Below are 17666 nucleotides of genomic sequence, written 5' to 3' on the forward strand. Positions count from 1 at the left end.
GACACCATTTTATTGCGAATTGACTTTTATATTTTGACAAATTATAACTGTTTAATATCTTATAGTATAGAATAATTGACAAACATGCGAAAAGTTGTGCTCTAGCACTTAGTTTCATTTAAAATATATTAGGGAATTAAATTATAAATTTTTTTATACTGAAGATGGTCACATTAATGACCGAAACGTTTATTATAATTATGTAAATTTAGTAGTATTAAATATACGAAATTTTCGCTACTTTTAACCAGCGTGTGGTATATGCTCCTTCTTCTTATTTTTATTTTTAACTCAACCACTTGATCTTTAAATAATATGTATTCATCATACCTCGCATAGAATGGAATTTTTCGTTGATATCCAATCCTCCTTTGCAATATTCCGGACCCATATTTCTTTCCGGTTTGCATCTTTAGGGAAGTAGCAGACTTTTATTCCTTTTGAAGTCTTTGCCTCGCATGCGATGCACCACCCCATAATTTGCTGAAACTTATGAAATACACATTATGTATTATGCAGAGTACATAAAACAATCTTTTCATTAAATTGTAATAAATATTAAGTTTTACATGTCTCTCGAGCGTGTCCAAAATTTTTACGCCGATCTTTAAGAATTACAAATAACTTTTCAGGTAATTTTTTTTTAGAGGTGACATGTTAGCGTGACTTACCCGTGTTAGTTATAGTATATTTAGTATAGTATATAGTTATAGTATATAGTTATAGTATATTTGTATTCTTTATGTATTTTATAGTATACATATGTAAATAGTTTGTGACAATAAGTAATAATCTTTCACTAGTTAAAAATATATGTTGGCAATGGCCTTTCGAAATTGGTTAACGTGTTACGTTTGTAATGTTCAGTTTGCACCTCGTCTAATGACTCGTATCGACAGAGCCGAGGATGCTGCCAAAATGGAAATTGCTATACGGAAACGAGATGAGTTTGGTAGACAGGCATGGTAATGTGTAGGTATGCCTGCTTATAATGCAATAGATTGTATTATCGCCTCAAAATACCGGAGGTAATAGTAATTATTATACCATACTTATATCTAAATGCTCATCACACGTACAGCCATTGTCAAAGGTGGTGGTTTTTAGCAATTTAAAATAAAATGGTGTGGTGATGGTCAATTCTGACCGGGGATTTGGATCCAGCACGCCAAAATACATATAAGTTGGATGTTGCAGTCATTTTCAGTCGGTTCCCACACTTATACCTAACGCTGAATGCAGTTACAATGGAATTTTACATTTTCAAGGGTGGTTTTTCACGATTTAATAAAAATTGACATAGTGGTGGTCAATTTTGATCCCTGATTTGGATTCAGCACGTCAAAATACTTACGAAAACATAGGTCTAGTCTTTGGCACATGCCACTTTCTTAATTTTATGTGACTGTGTAATTTAAAAATAGTGGGCCAAAAATACAGATTTATTTAACTTTAGAGTTGAATAACTCGGAAACTGGCCATTATTGAGCTTTGGGCCCATTCATACTTTTGTCCAGGACCACATTAACTACATCATATTCAAATTTTAGCCAAATCCACTGAAACCCATTTTCCATTTGTTTAGTGCGGGGTCCTTTATTGAGCCTTATTACAATCTACATCTTTATTTTTTTAAATTTTTAGTTTTTTTTAGTTTATACAGTTTCTTAGTTTTTTGTTGTTAATTTTTTTAGTTTTTAATATTTCAGTTTTTTATTTTTTTTATTACCTTTGTTTGTTAATTTTTTTTTAGTTTATAATTTTATATTCACTTTTTAGTTTCTTATATTAGTTTTTATTAATTATATTTTTAATTTAATTTCATACTTTTAAAAGCTTTGTTTTTTAATTTTATTTAATTTTAATTTTTTTTTTAAGGTTATGTCTTAAATTTATTTTTAAAATTCTTTTATTTTATACTTTTTTAAAAGCTGTATGTGTTGTGACCGTACTTTTGAGGAACGGCACAACTTCGTCACTTCATCCGCTGCTCTTTTACGCGATAGCTCACAAGATGGACACAATAATGTAATTAGCAAAAGTGCGGTACTTCCTTAAATTTTATGTGCTACGATATTCGAGCCGTACTAATTTTCGTTGGGCGCCAGGCACGAGAGAGCGTGCCACTCTTCGCACTAAATTAAGATGTTACGCTCGGACAAAGAAATTACAGAGCAACGGAATTCACGACGGACAGGCTCAGCTAGCTCAGCTAACGAAATTGGTAGAGGGGGTGGTTCGCGATATGCAGGAAACAATGTCGGAGGACGAGGCAGAGGCAGACAAAAATAACCAGGCAGTAATTAATATTAACAATGACAAGAGTTTCCAGTTTATTATTTTTATTTTACGGAGTGGAGTCTCCTTATATCTTACTTCCTGGCGAGCACATATATGATCTGAGACAGTATAGTGTATGAGCGTAAGTAGCGTGTATGTGTAATCTACACATACCTATTATTCTCTCTTCCTTAAATATATTTCTTGAATGTTTTACAACAATGTTTTTGAACCTAATTATTTCTTATTTGTTCAATTCAAACATAATAAAATATAATTTCTTACAATCGCTCATAATATTGAATGTTGTTTTAAAATTCTATTTTTCAATTATTGATTATGTAAAGTGGGTTTTATAAATCGCGCGCTTCTATAAGATAATGTTTACAACAATAATAAAATGACTTTTTATAATATAAAAATTATTAATTTCAAGATAATGTCATATATAGTACCAATATATTACATGATACGTTTTATTCTTAAAATAAACATTTCAATTAAAGTACTGCAAAGACCGTTGTAAGTATATTGATAAATAATACATTTTAATTTACCGGAAAAATAATGATGTTTTTTTCGTATTTTTTTTTATATTAAAATGTTTAATGTAATTGATTTATTTGGAAAATTTTATATATTTAAATTAATACAATATCAATTTAATAAAATAATTTATGTATTAAATATAATATATACATTAATTTACATGTGTTATCATTAAAATTTAATTTAATATAATAATAAGATTAATTTTTGTTTATTTCATACAAGTTTATTTCATACTTAATTAATAAAATATTACTTTCATACAATTTTTCCGTCCAAAATGAACTTTACATATACTTAAACATATTATACTTTGTATCTCACATCTCAGTAAAGTAATGCGTATTAATGTATTACAAAAAATTCAATAAAAGATTATTTTTTATGCTGACACTTTTAAAAATAGTAAAATAGTAATTTTTTATAATGTACATTGCAAAGAAATTATAATAATTTCGAAATTACTGCGTAATGATGACGTTACTTGGTGACAATTCTGATTGGCCAGTTGACAGTCACGTGATTTATCGATGCGCAAGAGCATACCCTTGTCTTTATATCATGAGTAACTCTACGCTAGCCCCCAAACATCCGCTTCCCGCGGCCCGCGCGCCCATCGCGGTGTTCTGTAGGCGTACACGCACCGGCAGAAATGCTGTCCCTCGGCGTTCGGCGCGCGGCGCTACACATTCGTACCGAGCGCGTAGCGCCGCGCGTCGAACGCCGAGGGACAGCATTTCTGCCGGTGCGTTTATGTACATACACTCAATGGTGTGGTAGGCTGGACGAACGCGCGTATTTGCCAATCTTTAAAAATTAATATCTCGTTAACTATTGCTGCAATCCCAAAATGGTACAGGACTTTTCGACTCAGTATAGTCTGTTCTACCCACCCGTGAAATATTATGCGGTTATTCTCAGCTATCCTGTATATATGCACACTCATGCACGCATGCACAAATACACACACACAGACACATATATAAATTTGTATATATCATATTTATAAATATTCTTTATGAATTTTCCATTCTTCGTTTCATACTGTTTCAAATGACGCGCTTCAGTAAGCTACACCAATATGGCGCTCATTGTTCCCCCCTTACGTCTGGTTATCCTGGTATATCCTTCCTCCTGTTATTTCTTATCTCCATGGTTACGGCCTATTATAAACCGGCCCTTAATTGGCGTCGGCAGCCTATCTGTTGCCATCATGGTGAAATCCACCATGGTTACCAACGACTGCCCGCCTTCTCGCTGTTTCGCCCATTGCAGTCTCGGTTGTCGGGCCCGCGCCTATGAGTTCCGAAGAACCGCTCGACCGAGACGGACGCGTCTCGGTTCGGGTGCTTTCCAATTTATATTTTTGAAAGTGTTGCCGACTTCGACTGAGCAATTGAATCTCAACGATGGGTGTCCGCGGATGGGCTCGTCTCGATTGTTCGACATTTCGACGACTAGGACTCCTGGCGCGCGTTATTGCGGTGTGACGACGCCGTAGACGCAGGCGTCAGGTGGCCGTTCGAGCAACGCCATTTTCGCGGGCATTGCATCATCCATTACTATTCTACCACAGACGTAATCTGCACAGACGTGATCTGGCCGTATTGTCTCCGCTCACTTTAAAGGAGACAGGAGCCATTAATTAAGAAGAAGAAGCTCTCTCTCGGGCTCATGTCTGTCGGCCGCTACCTCGGTACTGGTCATCGTTGTCTACTCGTTCCTCCGATGTTACCGGTTCCCCGTTGACGATATCCCGAATTCTTCCTTCAGTGAGGCGCCACTCAGTTTTCATACAAATAAATTGCGGGGATTAGAAAAAACGATATCGAAATTACTAAGTACAGCCCCTGGAGATTTCGCTCGCTCGCAATTCCCAGCCCGGGTCCCGCGCCTATTCGCGCTTTGTGACGGCGAGGGTCGCTGCGACGATGCAGCGAAACTGCAACGTCACAAGTCATATTAAAGAATTTCACAACAATTGCTTTTTCTGCTAAACGCAACTAATGAAGGAATTGAAGGACAAGCAGGAGTTGGAGGAAGGTAGAATCAAGTCTGATAATGCAGAAATAAAAATGAAATTTTCGTCATGAGTTGCATTCGGAAACGATACTCGAGTGCCCCGTATGTATCATCCTTATTTGACATTGGATGAGTAAGAATAAAACGATTCTGGGAACAGAAGTACCCAGACGTTTTAAATACAACTCAGAATCACCTGAGAGTCGAAGGATGCCATTTTAGGGCCGTTTACCACAAGGACATAAGTCATGCTTATATGTGACTACTGGTTGCGTTAGGCCGCCGACTGATGGCGCTAGTTGCGATATCGTTCCTAAAATGGCATGCACCGTTTTACTTTCAAACACAGGGGAGCCTTACACTCTCCTCGCTCATGTAATTGCGCCTTAAGTTATCTAGGGATTTGTTTTTGTGCTTTCGCCTTTATGTTTTACCGGCCCGATAGGCTCCCCCTAGTGGCTGTATCCCCCTCTTTTATTTTCAATAAAAAAAAATAAAATAAAATAAAATGGCATCCCGAGCGAATCGAATATTCCATTCTCTCTCTTAATTATGTTTTTATTTCAGAGAATCAGAATAAATACTATCACACGTTCGATTTTTGGATTTATCGTTTGAAATAACGATTTCATTTAAAGAATCGGAGATACCCCGTTATTTAAAATTTCAATTTGAATTCTGCTATCATATATAGATATATCTAATTCGAATAGATAAGTTTTTGATTAAATATGTCTATGATATACTTAATAAAATTTCTAACTGCTATACATAATTTACTTAATCTTAGTTCTTAATAAAGCTTTTATTATTTTATTAAAAAAAATTAATTTATGTATTTAAGATATAAAATTTATCTTTGTGTCGGCTCGAAGAGATATTCGTTATTAATTGAATAATTAATAATATACTATTAATAGATAATAATATTATACTATACAAAATTTATCTTTGTTGTCGGTTCGAAAAGATATTCGTTATTAATTGAATAATTAATATACTTTTTTCCATATTCTTTTCGTAAAAAATGAAATTATACATATGATCAAAAAGTTGAAATTAATTATAATGATATATCGATAACCTGAGCTACAAGTATACATATTTATCTATACATTATTTTTATAGATTTTGAAAGACGCTATCCACGAGGCAGTAAAACAATACTTTACAGAAAGACCAAAGTAGAATTATATGCGCCATATTCTCAAACTAACAATTTAATTCAAAGAGTAACCGTTTACGAAGATTACGAATATACTACTCCTGTCGAAAGTTACGAGAAGTATTTGAATAGAGTTGACTGTCTTACGGAATCCAGGAAGAACTTCATTACTGGTATCGTCACAGATTTCTTTGAAAAGGGCCGACCGGATCATTGTAAAAGTACAATTCGGAATAAAAATGTTATACAATACACCTGCTCTGTGTGTATCGCTTTTTATTAATGATATAAAATATTTTTTAGCTCATCGTTATCTTGCATCCGACAATGATTCGATAAATAGCGAAAGAACAATAGAATTTTATGATAACGTGCAGTTTGATGGTCTCTCGCGAATCGAAATAGGTCCGCTTTATTTGACTCAACATTACGTGGACCGTGAAGATTTTGTGTATTACAGGTAAATCGAGGTTACTATAAACGTCTATCATATTTCTTTTCAACATGCCTCTCAAAAGATTTTAACATATCAAGAGGAAATCAAATCTTCTGCGCTTTGCACATTTTTAATGCATGCATAACAAATTTTTAAGTAATATTAATTGTCACTATTTTTGTTAATAATAATAAATTAAAATATCAATAATCTAATATAAATATTAATAATATTTTCATATCATTTTAATAGACATGCTGAATTTTTGGTAGATCAAGACAATACGACAGTGGACGTTCATTCTCGACATATCTCGGTAATCTCATATAAAAATTGAAAAATGTACAGCGTGCATGAGATGATTCTTTTTACATCTTGTAGAAAATCATTGAGAAGTATCATAGGAATGAAGATGTTCCGGCTTCCAAGGACATGGCTGAGCGCGAATTCGCAGTGATGGGAAAAGAAATCTGCATTAAATTTCATTACGAACAAGATCGGATTACTCAGGCTACTCGTACATTTATAAAACCGTCGATAGGGGACAGAGGAGATCGTTTAGTTTTCGATCCTACGATGACTCATGGATATAACGTAAATTACCCTTATACCAAAAATACTAACAAATAAGAAAAGCAAATAAAATAATCCAAAGTCTTTATTTCTTGCAGCCAGATCCGAATGCACCACCAGAGAAAAATCTCGATCTCTTTTATGCACTCGATAAACATCTGAAGGACGAAGATCGCTCCATACTCCACGTCAGAGATGCTGAAGAGGACATCATGGCGTTCCTGCGAAGAAGAGCCGATGAAAATTTAAATCCGCAGTTTACAATTTCATTATTCGACAGAAATCGAATAACCGAAACGAAAATCGAATTAGATACGGTGTTTATCAATGATCTAATTGAATCTAATTTTTTTCTATTAATCAGTCTCACAATCTACTTTTAGAAAGGAATAAGACAACCGAGTAATCGCGAAGTTATGCAAGAGACGAACGATTTGGGACCGTACCTAGCGAGAATAGGCAACCCGGCGCACATCAGTAAAACGGAAGCATATCTGCTGCGCGACGATTGTTTGAGCGATTTTAAGCAGGCGTCCATTGACAAAGCAAATCGTATTTTACATATGATTGAAAAGCAAGCCACGGAACTAGAAAAGATGCAAGGCCTTCTAATGCAGGTTTGTCAGAAGCTTTGTTCCGCCCATTCGTTCACACCCAAGCACTCTTTTTCTATGTGTAACATGATTGATGTATTTTCATATAATTATTATAAACAATATTTACATGCAGACTGTGGATTTATCGAAAACGGAGGAGGAACAGATGTTAGCCAAGATAAACGAAATAAGCTTCAATATACACGTGCTGGAAACGTATCTCAATTGGCATAGAGATGTAGTGCCACAGAGATACAGGATACTGGTAGATCGTTTACGGCAAAATCCGCATCTTCAAGTACTTCAGAAACATTGAAACGTCATATTAAAAAATGTGTATACATATAAGTGTATTAGTTCGCGTGTATAAGAATTCCTTATATATTACAAAAATCGTACTCGTTTTATATCATTAGAGAGTATATTGGCATCACAAAATGTACAATCACAATGTACTTATCGAAAGGACCACGAACCCATTTGACCGATACATCGACCTGAAAAAAAATTTCAAAAAGTATATAAATTGATATATAAGGATCTTGTAGTGTTGTTTCGTTACCTTCATCATCAAAAGTGGCCAGCGTAAATTTGCTAAGTTTATTTGTGAAGCTTCCACTGGGGAAAACTAGCGAGTGTTCCAACTGATCATTGTTGCTGTCGCTGTTAATAAATTGACGGCGATAGTCCTCCGCAAATCCAGATATCAAAGTATCCATCATTGGCGCCTGAAATAGCGATCTCCATTGTACGATATTCCATTCTCATAAAATACAATTCTGTATATTATTTTCAAAATGACTTACCTGTCTTGAGAATACTTGTAGAATTTTGTAGACGCGCGCTCCGTTCTCTCGTACCGGAAATTGCAGAAACAAGCAAGGTAGACAATCCGGATTATTCTCATCCGAAGGTTTCGCCATTTCCCAGCTTAATTCTGAATATTTTAGCCCTAATAGCAAGCTCTACATAAATATATTTCAAGTTACTATGCTATATACTTTACAAATATATTTTATATATAAAGTTTCATTTAAAATAATCACATTTAAATGAGAATTGTGGCTCAATGAGTACTGTACTTACGCACTGCAAGTCGTCGACTATGAACACTCCTGACGTATTAATCGCGATGAGAATCTGCATATCGCGATTAGTAATCCACGATGCTAAGCCTCTGACGGGTCGCTCAATTTGCCCTTGAAAGAAGGCTGCGCCGTAGCACGGTAAATTCCAACAGAATTCGAGATACTTTCTAATCAATTTCTTGGGATTTGCGTTGGCGCTACCATTATGATTAGGTATTCGTTTATATTGCTCTAAAAGATGCGCCTCAGGTGCTCCCTTGCCACCCACCAGTCCTAATCCGAGTCCCAATCCTAATAGAAGACTAGGAGAAGCGTAATGATGCGGTAAAAATCGGCCGCGATGTCTATGGAAAAATGCCAAGGTGTGAGTTTGTGCATTATAAGGTCCGAGTTCAATTCGGGCTTGTAATGCTCCTAAACTAGCGTAACGTGCAGGACCATCGCACGCGTATCGTCCTGGGCAGAAGACAAATTATATTATAAGAGAAATTATATTATTTTTATAGAAACGATCTTATTCTTTCGTCCCCTACCTTGCAGAACGTTGTACGTAGCTTCTGCATAAAGCAATTCAAGGACTTTGATATCCTTGATTTGTTCTTCCTCCGACTTTGAGAGAAATATATTTCTACGAAAATATAACAAAGGTTCCTCATCGTCTTCTGTATGAGAACTGTACTTGTTTACAAGATAATTCCATTTCGCAGCCAATTCCACGGGTTTATGTGTTAAACGTAATTGAACTTCCAGCTGCGAAGAACACATCCATAGTGCAAAAACTGGTATAGTGGTTGACAAAGAGAATCTCGATAGACCCAGCTCCGCTTCTGATTGCACTATCGTAAAAATCTGTTGTGCAGTCGCATTTTGTTCAACTTCCATTGTTAGAAATACTCCTGTCATTAGATACACAGCTATGCGTACTGTAGGTCTTCCTGTATTCGAATACTGTGGCTGATTCGTCGTTGTTTTATTTACTGCAAATAACGAAAGGAACAAAAATAATAAGTATTGAAAAATATCAGTTTATATAGATTCAGAATAATTTATAGACATACATACAGGTAGACGTATGTCCTTCTGCTTTGTAGTCATTTGGATAGCGACGCAATGGTTGTCCTCTCTGGATAGAGCAATCATTTTGTTGCTCCATTTCCTTCAATTTTTCATTAATTTTTATATTGATTATCTATAGAACCTATTAATATAGGAATAAAAAAAATTAACTGTGTGAAATTACACATACACATTGACTTATACTGTTAGTTTATTCACTCTCAATTTTGTTAATATCATTTACCTTCTGATTTAAAATATTGTAATCAATATATATGTATATTATTTAAAGCTGCATATTCATAACACACTTCCAATGTTATTATCACGAAAATAAATAACTATTCTTATTACTAATTGATTATTGCATCTTAAATATTTCGTCCACATTTTTAATGCGATAAATATTCACTTGTATTTATAATTACGCATTGTCAACGTGAGATTGTTCTATTTTGGCTTCATTTCGGGTTCAACGCGTGTTACTGTGCTATGCCGTACCGCCATCTGAACTGTAGGGCAACTACAGCAGTTATTGATTATTTGTATATAGCTATATAGAATGTACGTTATGCATCATTTCGATGTCGCTAATTTCTATATCGTAATTAACATTTATATAGGGGGAAAAAAAAAAATTAATTAATGTCATAAAATACTTTATTGACAAAATCTACGCTTACTTCACACATCATTTTATACATAAGTAATATCTATTCATATACGACAAAAAAAGATTTATTCCACATTCTCATAAAAGAATCTGTCATTAATAATGCGTCCTAGCAAATGCGGAAAATACAGTTAGTTTAGTTTTCTCACATATTACATTCAAATATTTTTAAATACTTATATAATGTAAAAATAATGAAATACCTTCCTCCGTTTACTATTACTATAAGCATAGTACAAGTTATACTAAAAGGTACAAGTATATTAAAAATAACTCAAAGATGCTAAACATTGAAGGGTTTTCAAGAAAACTGACTTTGGAAACTGTTGGTACATATGTGCTGTTATTGATAAAGTCATATGATTTTATGTGTATTATGTAATCAAAGTTAAAGAATTTTTGTACATATGAAATGTTCGATTTTCGCATAAATTTCAAATTTTATATTAGATCAGCCACATTCATCGGCATTTCATCTATTTGTGTAGAATAATATTGTTCGATATCTCGAAGGATTCTGATGTCATCCGTTTTTACAAAGTTTATGGACACACCTTTGCGTCCGAAACGTCCTGATCGACCTATTCTATGAATATACAATTCACGATTATTAGGCAAATCGTAGTTAATTACGAGCGACACCTGCTGAACATCGATTCCTCTCGCCCATACATCAGTTGTAATTAACACGCGACTGTAAAAAAAGGAACGTGTTGGTATAATTTCTTGTAAAAAAAAACAATTTTAAAATTTTATCTTTGGAATTTAGTACCTACCTCTGACCAGATCGAAACTCTTTCATTATGTTATCTCGTTCTTTCTGTGGCATATCTCCATGCATAGAACATACTGTAAAATTGGCCTCTCTCATTTTTTCCGTCAACCAGTCTACTTTACGTTTAGTGTTACAAAAGATAACCGCTTGTGTTATAGTTAATGTGTCGTATAAATCGCAGAGTGTGTCAAATTTCCACTCTTCTCGTTCCACAGCGACGAAGAATTGTTTGATTCCTTCCAGTGTCAATTCATCACTGGAATTAGAAATAATTAGAATATATACACAATATATAACATATATACAAGTGTGAAATTAAAAATTAAAGATAAATTATTTACCGTTTGACAAGGATACGAATAGGATCTGTCATAAATTTACTAGTCATTTCGAGAATTTCATGTGGTAAAGTGGCCGAAACTAATACAACTTGCGTTGCTGGCGGTAAATACCGATACACATCATATATTTGTTCCTTAAAACCTTTGTTCAACATTTCATCTGATTCGTCCAGTACCAGCATTTTGATAGCTCTGGTTCTGAGTACCCGCCTCTTAATCATATCTAAAAGTTTCAAAATTTTATACAAATGTTAAATATTCCTTTTTACATTGAATATAAAATATGTATACAATAAAATTATATATATATAATAAGTATATATATAATAAAGTACCTACCAAATACTCTACCAGGTGTACCAGATACAACATGCTGGCCATAATCGAGTTTTCTGATGTCTTCTCCAAGATTTGTACCACCAATGCAAGCATGACATTGTACATTCATAAAATCTCCCAATGCAAGAATAACTTTCTGGATTTGAGTGGCAAGTTCTCGAGTTGGAGACAAAACCAGAACTTGAGTTTCTCGTACTTGTGTATCCAGCGACTGTAATATCGCAATTGAGAAGGTAGCAGTTTTTCCTGTACCAGATTGTGCTTGAGCAATAACATCTCTGCCCTTCATAATAGGTTTAATAGATCGTTGCTGAATGGCTGATGGTTTTTCAAAACCTAATAGAAGATAGAAATAGAAACAAAATGTTTAAAAATGTTCAAGTAATAACTGTTATAAATTTCATTGTTATAAGTTCTTTAACAATGTGATAGCCAAGCTATAAAGAATAGAAATAAGGAAAAATATAACAAACACCAATTTAACTATATAAACATAAGAATAAGTAAATAGAAATTATGACAAAGGTATAATCAACACTTCCATGGAATAGGTACATGTATTGGGTCGATTATATATGCAAAATATAATCTGCTTTATTTATAATTACATGAAAATCTGAACTATTCTAAATTTGAAAACATCACCTGTGTGCCCCTATATCATTTTATGTGCCTGTAGATGTTTTCCATGTCTAAACTAATAAACACTTTTGAAACTTAAAATGAGATATAGTTAATATTAAAAAAACAGAAAGTTTTAGTGCAATTCAGTGTAGGAATAAAAACTTGTGAATGTTGTTTACTGAATGTTAAACAAGGATAAAGTGATGCGTGGGACAACTCTGATACTTCCAAATGTGCTCTAACAATTCAATCTAAACAAAATAAGTCGTGCTTGCAAAAACTGAGATAAAACGGTGAACGACTTACCGTACGCATAGATTCCGCGTAACAATTCGTCGCGGAGACCCATGTTGTCGAAGGTAGGGATAACCTCGACATCTTCGCTGGTTTCAAACTCGACATTCGATAGATCTTCCGTTTGCGCTACACGGCGTGATTTATCCGCCATTTCGACAAAACGTTCGACGTACGTGTACGTGTCCTATCACTTTTAATGCGGACTTTCTTTTCACAATGTGAAAACTGAAAGTCTCTCCGAAAAGGAATAAACTCCAGTCCCACGTACCTGCACGTAACGACAACGACGTAATTGCACCGCGTTTTAGGAAGAACACGATTACTAGCGCCTCTATGTGTATAAAATATGCCCCATGAATTATGTAGCACGATAACTACAGATATTTCCGATGGGTAATTTATCCATGGTAGTCAATTTTGTTTCGCTCTTATATGTAAATTTAATTATTATATATATACAATAACTCTTTATATTCTCTCTGTATTAAACTTCACATATATGAATTAAAAAATACAGAAAAGACCAAAAATGATAGACATTATTTTATATTATTATTAATTTATTATTTTATGATTTATTATTTTAATAAAGAGAAACAGGGCTACGAGCCAATAAATTATTATTTTATTATTTAATTTGTTAAAATAATAATAATAAACAATAAATATATGTCGATTTGTGACGTAGTATAAAAATAATTATATAAAATTATCTGGAAATCAAATTTTTTAAATTACAATTGTTTTCTGTGTAGTTATTTTGTTATATTTATTACATTTGACATTATCGACGAAAGATAAATATATTTGAATATGGTAGAAGAGGAGTGGAATGCAATACGTGTAACCGTGGTGCTTCAAAAACTTTCTCATTTTATTACTTAAAAATTTACGTTACTCAATAATCGTTAACGTGTAATATACAACTTGAAGTTTCCTTTTTAATTGTATCCTTCAAGCTTTTTTGTACCAAATAAGTACGTTAGAAATTTTAACCGGATTTGCATGCCCATTGGGATTGTAGGTTATATTGTGTTCATGAAGACTCATCTTAACAAGGTATTTATATTCGCGTTTGTCTACTATTTTCGTAAAAAAAAGTAAAAAACAAAATAATTCTCTTTTCGTTGCAACTACAGATATCTAAGCTTTAGTCAAAACTCGCCCAACGAGTGTTACATTTATTTATTTGTAAATACTGCTGTATTGTTGGCAGAATGGAGTCTAGAACCGAATTTAAAATAAAGTCACCGCCGACCGATGCAATTTCTGCAGTCGAATTTGGACCAAACTCCACACAGTTTCTATTGGTATCATCATGGGACAGTACAGTGAGACTCTACGACATACATGCCAATACGACGAGATTGAAGTATAATCACGATTTACCTGTATTGGATGTTGCGTTTCAGGTAACTAAAGTTACTAGTTTCTTTTGTTTAGATCAATTGTATAATTATCTGGAGACAATCTTTAAATCGTGCTTTATATGTATAAATTATATTAGTTTTATTTATATTTGAGCCCTTTAGTTGACAAGTAACATAAGTCTACCTTATAAGCATAAGCTTTATGCCACTTGGCAACTAAGGGGCTTATTTGTTACATTACAGAGTTAACACACATTGAAAATTTTTCTCTTTAATCATATAGAATGAGTCTTCAGATGATTGCTCTTTTATTGCATTGTCTAATATTTCCAAAAACTTTTAATCATGTTTTTTTCATTCTGATAATTTTCTTGTTTATTACAAAACTATTTGCAGGATGCTGTTCATGCATATAGCGGTGGTTTAGGAAATACTCTGAAAATGTATGACATAAATAGCAATACTGGTACTGTTATCTTTTTTTAATTTTATTATTTTACTTTATATTTGTATTGAAAATATACATTGAAAATATTTGTAGAATCAATAATGGGCACACATGATAAGCCAATTAGAAAAATAGAGTATTGTGCAGCTGTAAATGCAATATTAACTGGTGGTTGGGACGCAGCGGTAAAACTGTGGGATCCACGAACACCTACCTGCGTTGGTAGTTATTTGCAGCCCGAAGTTGTCCTTGCCTTGTCTGTATGTGGCGACAAATTCGTAGTGGGTACGGCAAAACGAAAAGTTTGCATTTGGGATTTAAGAAACATGGCAGGCATGTTTCAGAGACGAGAAAGTAGTTTAAAATATCAAACGCGATGTATCAAAGGTTTTCCTAACGAACAGGTACGTTCATTATTTATATAAAGTTTGCGATTTATTGCTTACTTCATTTACTGTTGCTTGTATTGAATATACGTTTACATTTCTTTTGATTTTTTATATGTAGGGATATGTATTAAGCAGCATAGAAGGTCGAGTCGCCGTCGAATATCTTGATACAATGCCGGAAGCTCAAAAAAAGAAATACGCATTTAAGTGTCATAGAATAAAGGAAAATAATGTTGAACACATTTATCCAGTGAATGCTATTAGCTTCCATTCTGCATACAACACGTTTGCCACCGGTGGCTCGGATGGTTACGTGAATATTTGGGATGGTTTTAATAAGAAACGGCTGTGCCAGTTCCACCGATACAATGCTGGCGTAGCCGCGCTTAGTTTTAGCCATGATGGTTCTGTTCTTGCGATAGGCGTTTCATATTTAAACGAAGCTGAGATCCCGCCTGGTGGCAGTGATGAGCGAGAAATTTATATAAGATACGTCAATGATCAGGAGACCAAGCCAAAGTAAACAGAAAATTTGTACAAGATGCCATTACAGTGACAGAAGAATGTGATTAGCAAAACTCGCGGATTTCCATGCATTAAACAGAAAAACAAAACACATTCTGTGAATAATTGTAAATATTCTGACTCTGCTAATTTATGTGCATTTCATGGAAATAACTCATGATGTGTGAGAGTTCAATAAATTGTACGTTTTATAAAAATATTCTTTTCCAATTTTCAGGAAATAAATCTGACTTGTACCTGTATCGGTTCTTTATTACATATTTTCATATATTACGATTTTTTTTCCAGTATTCACCATACTTATGTTTTGATGGCGATTCCCTTTTCTACGTTATTATATTAAATAAGTGACTTAATTATATATTTATCATACAATTATACTGCATTTATTTAAAAATAATTTATGCATGGATTACATATCAAATATTTAAATTTATAATGTAGGTTGTACTATGTGTGATCTCGTAAAAAGCGAAAGCTTTTTTTTACTTTTAATACGATTTAATAAGATTATAGAAATAAATATATAATTATACAAGGATATAAATGAAATAAAAAACTGTACACTGTATAAAATTTATATATTTACTAAATGATTTTACATTATATATAACCAATACAATGATCGCAAACAAGCTACAAAATTTTTTAATAAATCATTTTTTACAATGCAATGTGTGTATTATAATTTACAATAATTCTGAAAATTTTCAAAAACTGATCGCTAGAAAACGTGCATTATCAAAGAGAGAGAGATAGAATTTATTAATAATTCCATTTAAATATAAAGTATTGAAAAAATATAGAGAAAGCCATAATTTTTTTGTATTGACTATAAAACAATGTCTTTTCGACAACATGCAATCATGTATGCTTTTCTTTTTTTCACTTTTTATTACATTAATTTTACATTTAAACATAAAATATAATAGGCATTTAAGAATATATACAAAATACTTGAAAGTATTTGGTTGCAAGATAGTTAAATGTGTGTGTAAATAAAGCAAATATACAAATCTATTTTTTAACATTAATAAATTGTAATATAGATTCATAGCAATATAATGTTATGTCTATTTTTTTTACGATGTTCACGTTTTAAACTTTATTGTCGCTATCAGTTGCAGTCTTTGTTAAAAAAACAGATGTAGATTAGTCATTGCAGCATCAAAATAAATCAATCAATTACGCTACGAATATAACGATCAAATAAAATATAATCTGAACACCAATTTCAGGCGCAATTTATCTTAAAAACTGTACAATATTTCTATTTTACACAAGCTTTTAAGGAAATCATCGAGAATTCTCTTTGAGTATTTCGATCTTCAAAGTAAATGTGCCATATACACGATTATACACATGATTTCGAATGCAATTATACCACAGTTTGTTGTTTGCTTTTATTATAGAACTTGTAAAACATTTAAGGCAAGTCAGAAAAGTTATATTTATATATATATATATATATATAAACTATTTTTAATCACATATCCGAAGATATCTAATTAAGACAAGCTAAAAATCATACTTTTACATTACTTACGCACAATATTTATATTACGATTTGGTATCTACATCTACAGGTATTACATCTCTCCAACTGTTCAACGATTTCTATAATGTTTGGAATAACAATATGTACATAATATTTAACAATTTGTACTAATGATCTTCTGCGTTGGTTTTTGGCAAAATACCCTCACAAATCAACAAACTAATTATTTTCCTTATATTGATAATAATAATAATGCATCTACTGCAATATTATTTCTTGCTATCAAATATCGATGACACTTCGTGCAAGAGTTTTCATTCTTTTTCTTTTGTAAAGTGAAAATTTGAGGAAACGTCCACTGATATATTTCATTATGATTCATGTTAAAAGATGAAATTATGATTACTAACTAATCATAATTCATGATTAATTAATGATTAATAATTACAATTATTACTTATATAATTATGTAAATGGAAATTAATAATTATATAAGTGGAATATTTGGATATATCAGTCAAACAATAATTTTAATTAATATAATTATAATTAAGTATAATTATTAATTATAATTATTGGTTGGTATTATTCCATAATAATTCCAAACTTTCAATGTTTATTT

At 32.7% G+C, this 17666-nt stretch overlaps 5 protein-coding genes across 8 annotated transcripts in view; 2 read left to right on the plus strand and 3 right to left on the minus strand.

Moving 5' to 3' along the window:
- Positions 1 to 477, minus strand: part of LOC108773229 (THAP domain-containing protein 5-like) — a 2851-nt gene extending 2374 nt beyond the window's left edge. Inside the window, exon 1 of the mRNA XM_018538973.1 lies at positions 331 to 477. Coding sequence (XP_018394475.1) covers positions 331 to 477 — 147 coding nt within the window. The remainder of the gene's footprint in view (positions 1 to 330) is intronic.
- A 3740-nt stretch (positions 478 to 4217) lies between these two features.
- LOC108773243 (dynein regulatory complex subunit 7) lies at positions 4218 to 7937 on the plus strand. 3 transcript variants are annotated; one of them, XM_018538988.1, is made up of 8 exons: positions 4218 to 4525; positions 5980 to 6237; positions 6320 to 6476; positions 6705 to 6768; positions 6834 to 7046; positions 7124 to 7342; positions 7409 to 7642; positions 7755 to 7937. In XM_018538988.1, exons 1-8 carry the CDS (start codon positions 4504 to 4506, stop codon positions 7935 to 7937), a joined length of 1350 nt encoding a protein of 449 aa, XP_018394490.1. In that variant the 5' UTR covers positions 4218 to 4503. The 3 variants fall into 3 exon arrangements, with proteins under 3 accessions (XP_018394490.1, XP_018394489.1, XP_018394491.1); XM_018538987.1 differs by lacking the exon at positions 4218 to 4525 and adding an exon at positions 5009 to 5226; XM_018538989.1 differs by lacking the exon at positions 4218 to 4525 and adding an exon at positions 5009 to 5226 and having other exon boundaries at positions 5980 to 6189.
- A 106-nt stretch (positions 7938 to 8043) lies between these two features.
- On the minus strand, positions 8044 to 10140 carry Bili (FERM domain-containing protein 8 Bili). Of its 2 annotated transcripts, XM_018538991.1 has the most exons (7): positions 10010 to 10140; positions 9772 to 9907; positions 9243 to 9686; positions 8708 to 9165; positions 8428 to 8586; positions 8184 to 8349; positions 8044 to 8118 (listed from the first exon to the last, which is right to left on the minus strand). In XM_018538991.1, the coding sequence occupies exons 2-7, from the start codon at positions 9860 to 9862 to the stop codon at positions 8078 to 8080; spliced, it is 1359 nt and encodes a 452-aa protein (XP_018394493.1). In that variant the 5' UTR covers positions 9863 to 9907; positions 10010 to 10140; the 3' UTR covers positions 8044 to 8077. The 2 variants fall into 2 exon arrangements, with proteins under 2 accessions (XP_018394493.1, XP_018394494.1); XM_018538992.1 differs by lacking the exon at positions 10010 to 10140 and having other exon boundaries at positions 9768 to 9825.
- Positions 10141 to 10769: 629 nt separating this feature from the next.
- Positions 10770 to 12965, minus strand: LOC108773273 (eukaryotic initiation factor 4A-III). The gene is made up of 5 exons (XM_018539033.1): positions 12824 to 12965; positions 11894 to 12229; positions 11555 to 11777; positions 11215 to 11469; positions 10770 to 11132 (listed from the first exon to the last, which is right to left on the minus strand). Exons 1-5 carry the CDS (start codon positions 12963 to 12965, stop codon positions 10880 to 10882), a joined length of 1209 nt encoding a protein of 402 aa, XP_018394535.1. The 3' UTR covers positions 10770 to 10879.
- Positions 12966 to 13673: 708 nt separating this feature from the next.
- On the plus strand, positions 13674 to 15708 carry Bub3 (mitotic checkpoint protein Bub3). The gene is made up of 5 exons (XM_018539035.1): positions 13674 to 13873; positions 14031 to 14226; positions 14581 to 14650; positions 14726 to 15036; positions 15140 to 15708. The coding sequence occupies exons 2-5, from the start codon at positions 14032 to 14034 to the stop codon at positions 15542 to 15544; spliced, it is 981 nt and encodes a 326-aa protein (XP_018394537.1). The 5' UTR covers positions 13674 to 13873; position 14031; the 3' UTR covers positions 15545 to 15708.
- Positions 15709 to 17666: the final 1958 nt, after the last annotated feature.

This window comes from Cyphomyrmex costatus, unplaced genomic scaffold (assembly GCF_001594065.2).
Source record: "Cyphomyrmex costatus isolate MS0001 unplaced genomic scaffold, Ccosl1.0 scaffold20, whole genome shotgun sequence".
NCBI classification, from domain to species: Eukaryota; Metazoa; Arthropoda; class Insecta; order Hymenoptera; family Formicidae; genus Cyphomyrmex; species Cyphomyrmex costatus.